The 14603-nt window shown below is 39.1% G+C and overlaps 1 protein-coding gene across 2 annotated transcripts in view; it reads right to left on the reverse strand.

Annotated features, from left to right (window-relative positions):
• Positions 1–4165: 4165 nt before the first annotated feature.
• Tbx15 (T-box 15) overlaps positions 4166–14603 on the reverse strand; it is a 119357-nt gene continuing 108919 nt past the window's right edge. For both annotated transcript variants that reach the window (XM_005389071.2, XM_005389072.2), the window contains exon 8: positions 4166–6682. In XM_005389071.2, coding sequence (XP_005389128.1) covers positions 5898–6682 — 785 coding nt within the window. In that variant the 3' untranslated portion in view covers positions 4166–5897. The remainder of the gene's footprint in view (positions 6683–14603) is intronic.

Below are 14603 nucleotides of genomic sequence, written 5' to 3' on the forward strand. Positions count from 1 at the left end.
GGAGAATGACGTTGTGAGGATGTAGCTTGACACCTCCTTTACCTCCCAGCCCCCACTGGTCCTTTCTGAGTTGAGGTTCCCAGTGAGATAGGAGAAGAGATACTGAAGTTTTACAAGTTACATACCTCGGGCATCTCACACAGGAAAAGAGAATCCAGATGCACAGTGCCAGGAGCGGCAGGAAGAAGATGATGTGATGTGACTGAGAATGGTGAACATCTTCGACCACTAACCTAGTGCCACAGTGCATTGATACATACAATGATATATGTCTTTACAGTGCTTCAAACTGGCATACACTCCTTTCTCCTCCATTTATGCAGTTTCCACAAATTCTTCAGAGTGCAGTTCAAGTTCAACCTTCTCCATGAACTCATCACTTTTTATTTTAGGCCCTATAAATCTCATTTGTGGAAAAGTGTAATAGGGGAGAGGCCTGAGTTGGAGCCCTGTTTTTGTTATTTACAAGCTCTGTGATTTTGTGTACACTGCTAACTTCTATGAGTTTCAGTTTCCTCACCTATAAAATAGGGATTGAAATATAAATCTTGTAGGGTTTATAGGATATTGCCTTGCATAATGTGCAACATGTAATAAACACTCAATAAAAATTAGTTTCCTCCTGAAATTTTCCAGCATATATGGTCTTTGCCACCAGTGTAATACTTCATTAAAATATTATGCATTTATTGTTCATTCCTTCATATGAATATATCTTGATTTCTTTACCAAACTGAAATCTCCCTTAAAGTAAAAAGTTTCTATGTATCCATAGTACATAAAGCAGTTCTGAGAATGTTGTAGAATACCAAAGTATATTTAAATTTCTGCTTATTGTTTTTATTAATTTGATTATTAATTCATTGAGTATTAGTTATAATCTTTTATCAGATTCTGATAGTCGGGATACTTCTCATTCTCTGCTAAGCAAGTCATGAAGATACAACTTTGAGGTCATGTAGAAGATAAATTCAGATTTGAGGAATGTTACAATTCCAGTCCCACAAGATTTTGGCAAATAAGAAACAATCCTACAAAGCCATCATAAATCCAAAAATGACTGGCCTTAACTGAAGCAAGACTAGCAGAACATATTTTCCAGAAAGGACATAGCTGCCCTCAGTAAGAGCTCAAGTCAGCAAATTCTAAGGTAATGTCTATATTTATATTAGTTCAAATATCACCCACTTAGATCAGTGCTCTAAAAAACTTTATCTAAGTAATTCTTCATCTTCATTCCCCAGTCATTCTGTATCACCCAATTCATTTTTAATCTCTTCAAAGTAATTATTGCAATCAGAAAGTATTCATTTACTTGCTAGTGTATTCAAAATCAGTCTCTACCAGGTCATGAGCTTCTTGAAGGCAGAAACATCTCTGACTGTTCACTGCTAAGATCTCAGTGCCCGGAGCAGCACTTGACACAGAGTAGACATTAAATAAAGCAAAAGCGCTTTTATGGAAATGTATCTTCCTAGCTGGCTTCCTGCTGGCTGCAAATCATTATTGTAGAGTTCCTCTGGAGTCTGAAAGGACTAGCCAATGAATTAAACTTTTGGCATCAGCTAAACTGTTCTGCTCTTGGATTTGAGCCCTCATGCTTTCGCCAATGATAAAATATTTTATAGAAGATGTTAACCTACAGTCCACAAGAAGTTTCTGAATGTCGCTAGCTTGATTAAATTGCTCACTTTTAATAAAAATGCTATAATTTCCCTCCAAAATTTATTTTATTGCTAATAATAATGAATTGATATTTCATTCTTAAACACACCAATTCCTTACATCTAAAAAACCCCACAAGTCAGGGCAACCTTCATACCTTAAGTTCTACCTCCTTAATGAAAAGAATCTCAATCTGCTGTTCTTATCTTAAGCAACTTGTCTGAATTTTCAAAACTTTTTATGTTATTTGCTTGTTGTATATATGACTGCATAAAAAGTGAGCCTTTTCTAGAAAGAAGAGCATGGCATGTGGGGGTTCTTTTATCCTCTGTGACATATATCAACTGTTTGCTGGCTACTATTAATTACATTGATTTACCAGATTATTGTATGAGGGACAACAAATCTTTGACAATTTAGGTCCCTTTAGAGTGAATAATTCACCCATGAAAGCATTTGTACTATCCTCACATTCACCATTAAGAGTAGACATATACTGAAATCCTGTAATAGGTTAGGAGCCTTCCCAGATATAGAGATCTATAGACAAACCAGACAGCTTCTCCCCAAGAAAAATGAGCAAGGTGGAGCATCTTAACCTACAGAAGAACAGTTCTTCTAACCAATAGCCCTTTGTATTAACATAATAAATTTCCATTATTTCATTAAAAAGAATTGGAAGAGCATAGTCTTGACAATTCTTTCCCCAGTTTATGTTAAACAAAATTTTATTACTTCTTCAGGTATACATGGAATGGAAACATACACTGTAATTCGGATGTAACTGACATGGACTCTTTTAACAAATCCAAATCCCAGAGGGATTCTATATTTCATAATCGAAATGATTATTCAAATCATTCTTAATATTAGAATAAAATATGGTGATTTCTATGTCATGTGTAGCTTGTCAGATTATGATTGTTTACCCAAAACCTCAAAGGGCACAAAATTAATGAATAAAATTTTTCTGCTTATAAATTAAAGATATAACCAAATGTTTACTAGTTGTTTTTCATCGACCATTCTGCCAAAGGGTAACCCAAAGTTTCCTAATACGAATCATTTTAAGTTTTGAGAGCAGGTCATTCTGAGAGTCTGAAATCCATGGAAGTACCCACTTGATCATTGTTTCAGCTATTTTTGCAAAAATTTGATGACTAATAGAATTATCTGATATGCTACTCTTTGAGATTATACAACCAAAGCAATGACCAAAAGTTTGCTCCCTCAAATCCAAATCAATTTCCAAAAAATAAATGAGCAACCAGAGCCCCTCCAGTGAGTCGGTGAGCAGGCAGTCTCTTTAGCAGGAAATAGTCTGAAGCGGTGCTAACAAGAGACTTCATGTTCTGGTTCTGCTGCTTCGCAGAAATGTAAGTATGGGCAGATCATTACATTTATGATCCTACTTATCTATTTACAAGCAGCATTTCTGCACTGTCTACCATACATGGTTATTGAGAGATTCAAATGAGATCATACGTCAAAGTGCTTCTCACTAAATGTGCATAGTCCAAGCACTTTATTATTTTATTACCAATTGCCACTTGGTACATAACAACTAAAAACAACTCCTTCCATGCCACAGTGATACATTTGGGGCAGAGGATGTATTTATAATTAAACCTAAGAAGAAAAATCTACCCTCAGAGGCATTCTTGCCTACGTCTCTTAAAATATGTGGGTTTTTTTTGTCTTGATTGCCCAAGTGTTTCCTGGGACTGTTCGAGCACTGGCAGAGTGACATCGTACCAATTCCATAGACTGAAAGATCAGAATACCAACTCCACCACTCACTGCCTGAGAACCACTGTCAAACATTTAACATTTGCTAAGCTTGCTTCCAGATCTAGCAAATGATTACTAAAATAATGCCTATCTCATAGAATTTTGAAAAATGAGTCAGTCATGCAAAAAACATGGTCTAGTGTCCTCTACACAGCAAGGATAAGGAGAGCTATGATACAAATTTCTGCAGCTCATACAAAAGCAAACATTTTGTTAAAATCAGAAGACCTGCTAGCTTTTCTTAGTTCCTGGAAAAAATGTGTTGTGCTAATATTGTTTAGACAAGATATCATGCCTATATCTTCTATTCTGATTAACTACTATGAAGACAATGATATGCAATGTATCAACTATTTTTTATTTTAAAGAGAAAAAAACAATAACAAAATAACAAGACTATTGTAACTGTCCTACTCGCCTGTTTCAAAACTCAGTTTCATTGTTTGTTTCTTTTTTCTCTCTAAAATTAAAAAAAAACAAGACTTGACTTCAAGTCCTAGTTCCCTCTCTGCTCACTTATACAATTCTAGATAATTCACTTAATCTGTCTGGAGCTCAATTACTACTTGTAAAATGAGGATGGTAATATTTACTTCATGGTGTTTGTATGAAGATCATGTAAAATAGGTATAAAAGTGCTGCACATATTGTAAGGCAGAACACACATGTGCAAGGCTGTTTAATTTTTTGTATGAACAAACACACGGAAAACAATTGCAAAGATTTTATTTAGCGGCTTTCTGTGCTTGGCACTTAGAAATAGTTCCGTGCATAAGGGCAAATTTTTATACACCTTTACTTCATACATATTTTACACACCCTTTTATTGCCCCCATTTCAATATTCAAAATATTGGATTCCCCACTAGGCATATAAATACATTTATCTACAACACCTCAAAACCAAAAATCTTAATATCTGTATTATTTTACTTGGTATTATTTGCATTTCCACACCACTTAGAAAATTTAACTTCACCAAGCTTCACTTGTTTTCTTATCATTAAAGGACTTGAAGGGAAAAAGACAGATGAAAAACCCAAAACTTCAAAATGCAATGAACTATTCGATATAAATGGAGATCTATGGGCAGATAAAAATGTATAGAAGGGTCAGGGATGTAGCTCAGCGGCACAGCGCCTGCCTTGCAAGCGCAAGGTCCTGAGTTCCATTCCCAATACCACCTCCCCCCCCAAAAAAAAAAGTATAGAAGACCCGTCTGTAATTCCCTGGACAAGACAGCGTTTCTCCAGCCACAGAGGGTGGCAGGAGATAGTCCCTCTCAGGGGTCTGGATCTGCCATATTGAAGCCAGGCATTTATTGGCTGCCTCTGTTCTTGGTATCACCATGGGGGGTATAAAATTCTTCTATCTTCATATTTCCCTGTCCTTTCACCTGCCATGCTGCTCGCTGTGAGGATGGCACTTCCCATGTGGTGCACGTCTTTTCTGGTCACAGTGGATAGAGCTATGGGATCAAGATGCATGCCTTGTCCCCACCCCTTGCACAAGTGCCCTGACCATGCGCAGTGTCCCAGAGAGGTTTTACCCTCAGTAACTTTGTGATTCTTTCTACATCCAGTAGGTTTGGGGAAACAAACCAAAACACATTTCCTTGGCAAATTAAAACTCTCCTCATTGCTCACACCTTCTTCCTCAGTCTTTCTCTCCAGTCTTTTCTGCTTTCTGTTCTTTCTCTCTCCTTCAGCTTCTCTCACTCCCTCTTTCAGGGGCACCACCAGGAATACCAATGACAGCACACTGAGTGAAGAGTCAAAGTTTAAAAGCATCGTGTTCAGGAAGCCAAGTTCAGCTGTAGTACTGATGTCTTCCCAACCTCATCGGTGGAGAGGTGCTCCAGGGTACATGATTCATTCCAGAAACAGCGTAAGCTGCAGCAGAGAAAAGCTGATGGCTCCTGCTGGCCCAGTTCATCGAGTGTTGTACACAGATTCTTGGTGAAAGCACCATTCTGGGCCTCCCTCCACAGAGTTCACCCAGTTCCGAGTCAGTGTGCAGGATGTTTGCGTATGTATGAGTTTGTGCATCATTATGTGTATGTGTATGTAAGTATTCAGGGAAGTGTGCATAGGTAGGTCGCACATGTGTGTTTGTAACCTTTCATGGCTGCTTCACACTAGCATCTCCCTTAACGTTATTATAAAATGACTATCCATTTTCTTCAAAGGCAAGTCTGGCATAGACAATGGTTTATAAAACTAAGGTTTGAGAAGGCAGCCCACTGAGTTGTGGGGAATTCACTGCAAGTATCCTTCAGCCGCTTTAAAGTATCTCTTGCTGCATATGTTTTTCTTCTCAAAAAAAAAAAAAAAAAGTACACAATTCTGCTTCCCAAAGGTACTGGGCTCCCAGCAAGGAGGATCCACCTATGGAGACTCCAAGTCTTGACTGCCATAGGCTCTGTGGAGTCTGAATTGCCCTTTACACCATGTGGACAGACATCTGGGAGGAGGAGCCTGGGACTGCCCCATACTGCCGGCCATCACAAGTGTTGGTTGCCTGCTGATTATTAGGCGAAGGGCTGATCATGTGCATGCTGTGCTCCATCCCTGTGGGCAGGTACTGCCTCTCTCCAAAGGCCCCATTGGAAGGAGAAGAACACAGTAAAGTGCTTTGAGAGGCGCTCAGTTTTTCTGGGCTTGCAGCTAGCCTGGGGGAGGTGGGGAAATTGTATCCATACAGGTTGTAGGGGTTGTGGAGGGAGAAGGCATTGTAGGAGCTCTGCTGCATGTGGCTGCCCCCAAACATGTGTGGTGATGAAGAGCTGGAGGCAGCATTGCCTGCCTGCATGACATACTGAAACTGGGAAGTGGGGAAGGACCCCAGCTGGCCACCATAAGCTTCCATCTTGCTGTTGCTGGGCAATGAGGGAGGAGTTGGTATTCCTGAGATCAGGGATGGAGTCCTCTGAGGCATGAAGGTTTCAGAGGGCTGAGTGGCTGAAGCAGTGCCACTCTGGAGCCTGTTGTAGCCACTGTCACTCAACCCTGGGTAGCTCTGCAAGGCAGCCATGTTGCTTCGGGCACATGGTGGATAATCAGAGAGGTTTAGATTACACAGCTGGCTTTCTCGGCAGCCTACATTGAAAGTGTTGGGAGCCAAATGGAAAGTTGGAGGAGAACAGGATGGAGACAAAAGATGAGAAGAAGCTGAAGGCGATGGCGTCCCAGTGCTGGAGGTGGTTGGAGAAGTGCCTGTGCTGCCCCCTGGAAAATGAAACATGAACACTGTTAAGTATTGTACGATGAGCTTGTCTAAGCCAAATGCAAGCCATACAGAAGATGTCTCAAATGGCCAGGAGGGACTGATTTTTATAGAACCATTCTTTTCTTTTTAACTCAAAACATAATGCTAAATGACTTGATCTATCTACGTACTTATACAAACATCAAAGAGAAGACAAAGGTGACAAGTACTAAACCCTGGTTTTTTTTTTCAGTAAAAACCTTAGTAACTCTTAGTTTTTAAAATTATAATAAGACTTTCAATAATCCTTTTTCCTTATCTCACAAATTCACCTTTTTATTATTAAGTTTATTGGTATAATTTAGATATACATACTGATCATATTCATCATAGAGAATTTGCACCTATACATGATATATTTTGATTCCTCTTTTTTTCCCAATTCCCCTCCCCTCCCTCTTCCCCTCCTTATTTACAATCCTCTTCCCCTCCTTATTTACAAAGCATTGTTTCCACTTTTTTATCCTTCTTTTATGGTTTTTTTCATATCCCTTACTTTTCCCATTCCCCCTCGCTAGTTCCCCTTTCTTTTGAACAATTTTTTTCCTATTTCACAATACTTATTATACACTTTGGTCTTTATTTACATTTTCAGTTTCTTACACAAGAGAAACAATGTGATATTTATACATGTGTAACTAATTTATTTCACTTCACAATATAGTCTCAAAGTGCATTCATTTACCTAGAAATGTCTGAAGTTTATCCTTCTTTAAGGGTGAGTAATACTCCATTATATAAAAAAAACTTCACTTCTTTTTACCTATTCCTTGGTTGATGGGCATGTGGCTTGTTTACAAGATTTAGCTATTACAAACTGTGCTGCTATAAACATGGGTGCACATATATCACTGTGGTATGATGTTTTTAATTCTTCTGTGAAAATACCCAGAAGGGGAATAGCTGGGTCAAATGGAACCTTTTATCCTCATTTTCTGAGGAATATCCACACTGATTTCCACAGTGGTTGCACCAGTCTACACTTTCACAAACAGTGGAGAAGGGTTCCTTTTCCCCCACAGCCCCTACAGTATTTGTTATTGGTTGATTTCTTGATAATAGCCACTCTTTCTGCAGTGAAGTGGCATCTCAGCATTGTTTTAATTTGCATCTGTTGTATGACAGTAGCATAGCTGGATCGAAAGTCAACACTCAAAAACCAATAGCATTCCTGTACAACAAGAAACACACTGAGAGAGAAATTAAGGAAACAACACCTTTCAAAATAGCATCCAAAAAAATGAAATACTTAGGAATTGATCTAACAGAAGAAGTAAAATACCTATATATTGAAAATTACAGTACTTTGAAAAAGGAGATCTAAGAGGATATAGAAAATGGAAAGGTATTCTTCACTCTTGTGTAGGAAGAACCAGTGTAGTGAAAAGGGCCATACTCCCGCAATTGTTATGCAGATTTAATGTAATCTGATCAAAATACCATTAATATACCTGGCAGAACTCCAGAAAACAATCATAAAATTCACTTGGAACCAGAAGAGACCTAGAATAGCAAAAACAATCCTAGGACAAAAAGGCAAGAGACAGGGCATCACAGTTCCTGACTTAAAATTATGCTACAAAGCTACTGTCCTACTAACCTGTTTCACTATTTATCTTTTATTCCTTTTAAAATAAAAAAAAAGATGTGGAAACAACTCCATACACACTCAGCCACATTACCTTTAACAAAGGGGCCAAACACATTTACTGGAAGAAAGACAATTTCTTCAGTAAATAAATGGTCTGGAAAAGCTGGCTTTTCACATGCCAAAGACTAAAACTAGACCCGTGTCTCTCACCATGCATTAAAATAAAATCAAAATGGATCCAAGATCTAAACATTAAAACAAAAACAAGTTTACTTTTTAGTAAGATCTCTAGTGATCAGCTTTAAGACCTACCAGCTCAACTTTTCCTATCCTCACTGGAAATGCACTACATACACATCTTAACGAGTGATTGTTCATGTTCATATCTTTAGTCTTTTAGCCCAAAATGTAGTATATCAAAGTAGGAAAGTTATCTCAATGGAGATGGGGTACTAGCACAGGGTACCAAATCAGGACTGAGGCGTGGGAAAATAAAGAGGAAGGGCGCAGCTGATGAGATCTGGGGCATCAGATTTAAGTTCTGTTGTACGAAAAACACATAAACCCATTTATAATAACTAGGTTAGAATAAAGCAAGGCTAACCAGAAAAGAAAGTATGATCTAAAGGCTCTGCTGATCTTCTCTACAGGTATCTTCCCAGTTTCAGAGACTAGAATAAAAGCTATAATTGTAGTCTCTGGATTCTGCACATTTGGGAGGACAAAATTGTCCACAAACTGACCTGAAAGTCAGGAGATGAGGACTTCTACGCACAGCTCTGCCACACTAACCACCCCTATGACCCAGGACACCTAATTTACCTTCTATAGGTTTCAGTTTCTTCATCCAGAGATGAGAGATTGAGTTAGATCAGTGGTATTCAGGCAAAGATAACCTGACACTGAAAAATGCTGACATTCCTGGATTCTACCTCCACCCAACTGAAGGAGAATTTCGGAGCATGGGATTTCCGTGTCCCTCGGGTGATGCCAATGTTCCACCAGGATTGAGAGCTAATGATACAACCTGGATTTCACACTTCATCATACCCACAGTTACAATTCTGAAACCTGAGTATACGTGAGAATCAGATGGTGGGCTTGTTAAATGCAGATGGCTGACTCTGTCCCCAGAGTGTCTGAGTCTAGGTTTAGGAAAGTCCTTGGGAATTTGAATTTCTATGATTTCTCAGGTCCAGAGATCATGCTGTGATTTGGAAGATGTACAGAATCTCTCCCATTTCTGAAAGTCTGTGAATCTGTATTTGAAAGAGTTGATCTTAGGAAATGTGGACGTAACAGCTGGATGGGTGATTAATGCACTAACAGAGTAAGGGACAGTTCAATCCAACCTATTTCAAATGTGTTCTCAGTTTAACAAAGCTGTACAATGATCTCCACAAGTCTTCCTTCTTGAGCCGGGAAGCAACAGGGCAGCATCCACTTCCCAGTGGAAGTTAGAGGCATGAGTGATGGGGCTGCTAAACCTTTCGCTGAAGTCCAGAATGAGAGGCTGCTTTGCCTTGCATATAGAATCTCCCTCGAGGATTCAAATTCCCTCACTCACCATTATGGTATTTTCCCATAAGGAGTGAGAGTTGTGATACCACAGGGTCATGGTAAGCTTTAGCTCACCCACAATACTTGTTGGAACTCTAAGAATCTCACCAGTTATATAAAAGGGTAGAGGACATTTTAAATGGAAAGGAATAGGAACAAGGTCTTTATTGATGAGCTACTACTAATTTCTATTAGTTTATTGAAAGGAACAGTTAATGTTCAATTGATCAGTCTTGCATACCTATATCTGGTAATCTGAGCAACTGCTTTGAAGATAACAATATGTAACACAATGACCATTGTTAATTTCCTATAATCTTGCTTTCAAATTCTGTATCATTTTTGTTTTTCTGTTGTTTTGTATTTGTTTTTGTTCTTTTTTAAAAAAATAAAAAAATTAAAACATCCAAAAAATCAGGGTTTAGAGACATTGGGATAAAAAAGAAGCAATCATAATGTTCTAGGAAAAGTGGAAGGGGTCCCACATATGTGAACAAAGAGGCAGATGTGTCAAAGAGGAACTCAAAGTTAATTTTTACAGGATGAAAAAAAAAGCCTCAGCCTACACCCGTAGGTGCAGGCAGCAGTATCGGCTTTAAAAGTACAAACTTGACTTATGTTAATAGTTTCTTTCACAGTTACATTTTTGTAAAGTTCAACTAATGCCACTTCTTCCTTGGTTAAATGAATGCTCAAGATGCCATTGGATTTATAGTCAATACAATCTGCTGCTGATTTTAGTCATCTCGGGAAATTCTCCTTCTTTATACCTCGCTCACAATGTAAATTCCTATAGGGGTGGTAAAATTGCTTTTATTCCCCAATCAGAGATAAGGCCAACACTATAACTACTACCAGCAGCTAGTCATGGTACAGAAGAGCCCAAGCCAGGAAACAAGTCCATGGGTTTCTGACCATCTCATGACCACAGCAGTGCAGGACACCTCTTAAATCTCCTTAGCTGTGAAGTGAAGGGCTTAAGCTTCTGGGCTTCCTTTTCTGTCCTTTTCAACACTGTAGCTGTGTCTGAGGGTTAAAGCAGTATAAAATGTGAACGGTCACTCCCAAGTACCTTCCAAGAAATCATTTTAATACAATAAGGGAGTTCTGGAAGAGGAAGATTCTAGAAGGAGAATGAAGACCATCTCATGCTACATGTTTTTAAACAGCAAATTGGGCTAACCCACTGTGCCTTACATAAAACTCAGGGGTTCATTTTCTTCTTTTTGAAACATCAGACGCATTTTCCTCCTTTTCCACTCTAAATGCCATGAACTTCACTGAAATAAGTGCTATAGTGCAAATGGAGAAACTTGACTCCAGCTGTAAAGAGATTTGTGTTTTACAAGATATGTATCTGGTCTCTTCTCTTTGAAAGCCTGTCCTGCTCTCCCTGATCTGGTGTTTATGTGGCCCCTGAGGAGACCACCTGTTCAGCAGGCTGTACTATCCTGGTATAGGTATGCTCCTTCAAGCACTGGCGCTAGTCCTACCACAGGAAGTGTGAGATGGAGCAGATGACTTTCCACAGTTCTAAATGGTTTTCTCAGATGGCCAGAATGGAATGAATGGTACTGATTTAAGGCCTCAGTTGGTTTCACTACAAAAAAAAAAAAAAAAAGGGAAGGGGAACTATTAACAAGTTACAGGGATTTCTGCTGTGCAGATGAGAGGCACATGTTAAAATGTTTGTAGTCAGCTTGCTTTGGCTTTTAAATGACATTCACTGGAAATGAGACTTGGTGGCCTGCTGAGCTTCAGGGGGTGGAAGCCTCCATATGAACTAGTGTTTGAAGGGGGGAGTAAGCCTGTCCAAGAGAAGGTCACATTGCTTCCATTCACTTTGAAGAAATGCTCTCATGTATTTGCAGTACACAGTACAGATAATAGCTATTTTTCAAAGCCCACATACAGAGAGAAGACTATGGTATTCATTTTGCAGAGAAGCAAACTGAGGTACTAAGAGGTCTATTCTCTTATGATCTAATAGCTTGTCAACTGCTAAACAAGATTGGGAATGCCAATCAAGTGCTAAATACACTTAATGAAGCAGCCTGCCCTCTCTGTGCATTTCAACACTTGGCTGAGTAGAGACCACTCGTCAGAGAAAAGCAAGGCAGAGTGGGGGCCAGGCTGTTCTCATACAGAAAGGGCCATAGCTGCTTCGAAGGGAAGCTTGCCTCTCTTTTCTATGTTCCCTCTTCTTCCATTCACCTACATCTTCCGTGTATCTGCTAGATCCTGAATGTTCTAAGAGTCTCAATAACAAATTATTTAATGGGCAAACATGGGCTGTCGAGGCAGACAAACCCAAGTCCCACCCCAACTATCCCACTGACTATGGAACTTTTACAAGTCAGCCTCACCAGCTTCAGGTTCCATAACCATGCAAATGGATTTATAAATGTCTACCTTCTAGGAGTGTTTCAAGAAATAAATGAAATAATATATATTACAAAATAAAACAGTAGTTAGCACATAGGCATTAAACATTCCCTGTACGGAGAGGAACAAAGAAAAAAGAAAGGAATCTCGGGTTCCAGTGAGGTAGCACTGAAGGTGTGACCTCTATTCGTGCAGTGCAGTACCTTAGGCTCTGCACCCATTGATGAGCATGAGGTCACAAGGGCTGGATGTTCTCTTGTTACCCGTAGGTTCATGGAGCCTCCATGCTGTGAATGCTGGAACACCTGGCCAAACGATGGCTGTGCACCTACCTAAGCCATATTCCTGAAAGTTATGCCAGCTCTGTTCCTCTCTGAATCATCTCCTCCTTCTTGGCCCATAATTAAAATGGACTGTCTTACAGTTCTGTCTCAGCTCAGCTCAAACAAAGCAGAGTAAGCAGAAAAAAATATTCGACAAATTTAGCAGGTGTTTGGGGGTCTTTTCCACTGTCTTCTTTGATCTTAACCTACTTCTAAGAGGTGATCAAGGTATACTGCTTAATAGTGTCGAGTGTTCCTGGAAGAATCTCTACCGCCTCTCTACCCTGAATCCTATTTGATTCATAGACCAAAATGAGTAGTCACATATTAAAAATTCAGGTCCAACATTAACTTGCTGAAATATTCAAAGCTAATACCCCAAACAACCTAAAACAATACATGTTTAGCAGTGATCCCATACAAGGACAATAACCTAGAATATACTTGTGTGCCATGAAGACAAGTTAAATGTGACCATGAAAATCCTGAATACCAAACCTGCTGACTTTTGCATCTTTAAATTGATCACTTCCAGATTGTAATATGGGAGCTTTCACAGCAGTTTCCTTTTGGATTTATTTTGTTGTGATTTTTTTCCCCAAAAAAACATTGAAAACCAGTAAGATAAAACCCCATCTGGGCTAGTGAAGCATAAATTTCCATACAATTATTTGGTTCCTCAAACCAGACTCTTCTCTCATATATGTCAATGGCATCTGTTCCTGAGGTGTGTAATTCACTATGTATCCTGAAGCTTTCCAATGGCTAAGAGGCAAAATACCAGCATCCCATGAGCTGATCCCAGGGAGCAAACCCAGAGAGTATCAGTGATCGTAAACTTTAATGAGCACAGTACTCTCCTTCTCAACTAACGGTACCCCCTTCTCACAATGCAAATATGAATATTTGTAATGCTAATGGGAACTGTGTACTTTCAATCTTAGACTCTTAGTATATTTCGTTTAAAGATATGCATAGATTCAAGCTCCTTCTCTTTAAAATAGCTTTGACTACATTACTCAATTCTCACTTTTCACATTGGTGTTGTGTCTATGTGTTTCTGCTTCACAGATGGCCCTATTTTACACCTACCATGTCCTCTAGGTGGATAGCACCTTTATTTTTCATTACTTACTTTCTCTGCTACTTGTTCTACTGCCTTCCTTTCTAAAGTGTACATCTGTTGCTGTCAATTAAAATAACATGCCTCTCTCCTGGAAACAGCAAGATTTCCCTCCGATAAAGACCCTCTCCCACTCTCACCCCTTCATTCTTACTCCAAGAAAGGTATAGAACTCTGACTTGCACAGTTAAAATACCATGTTTCCTCCCTCCACTCTGTTTCAGGTGTAACTCTGTTAAAGCCAATTAGAATCAGGGAGTTTTTGCTAGAATCTTAGAAGACAGGCATATGCCCTTTCCCATAAGAGCAAAACCTGAAAAGGTATAGAGCCAAAGATGCTTGCAACTGCTAAAGAGAAACCTGAGAATGAAGTCAATATGGAGAAGATCAAAGAGTTAAGAAATGGGCAAGACTTGGCCTGGGTAAAATTGGCTGGGCCCCTGGTTGGGATTTGTCTAAAGTCAGCTACTTGAATCCTTTCAGTTAAAGCCCCTGGGTTTCTTTATTGTTATGCCATTTGGGTTTTACTCACAACTCTAAGAATGCTAATGGATACATTTATCTAATTCCACAGGTTATTTCTCTGAGAATCTAGAGAGCTGGGAATATTAGGATAAAGCTGGAGGAGAGAGAAATGAAAATGACAGTAGTAGGAAAAATCTATGGACCACTTTTTCAGATGGAAACTATGAGTTCTGGATTCCTAAAATATGGTAAATTCTTCACAAGTAGTAGCAAGAGATTTCTGTTATGTACTTGATAGAAGCCCTGTCCTTCTTAAAGAAGACATGATAAGATACCTACTTTACTTTCAACAGCATACAATTTCTTCAATTGTTAAGGGAATAAAAAGAGCTGCCCCTCTGACCTCAGTCTGATCAATAAAAAGAAGCTAAACA

This window comes from Chinchilla lanigera, unplaced genomic scaffold, assembly GCF_000276665.1.
Source record: "Chinchilla lanigera isolate Chin_1 unplaced genomic scaffold, ChiLan1.0 scaffold00034, whole genome shotgun sequence".
NCBI classification, from domain to species: Eukaryota; Metazoa; Chordata; class Mammalia; order Rodentia; family Chinchillidae; genus Chinchilla; species Chinchilla lanigera.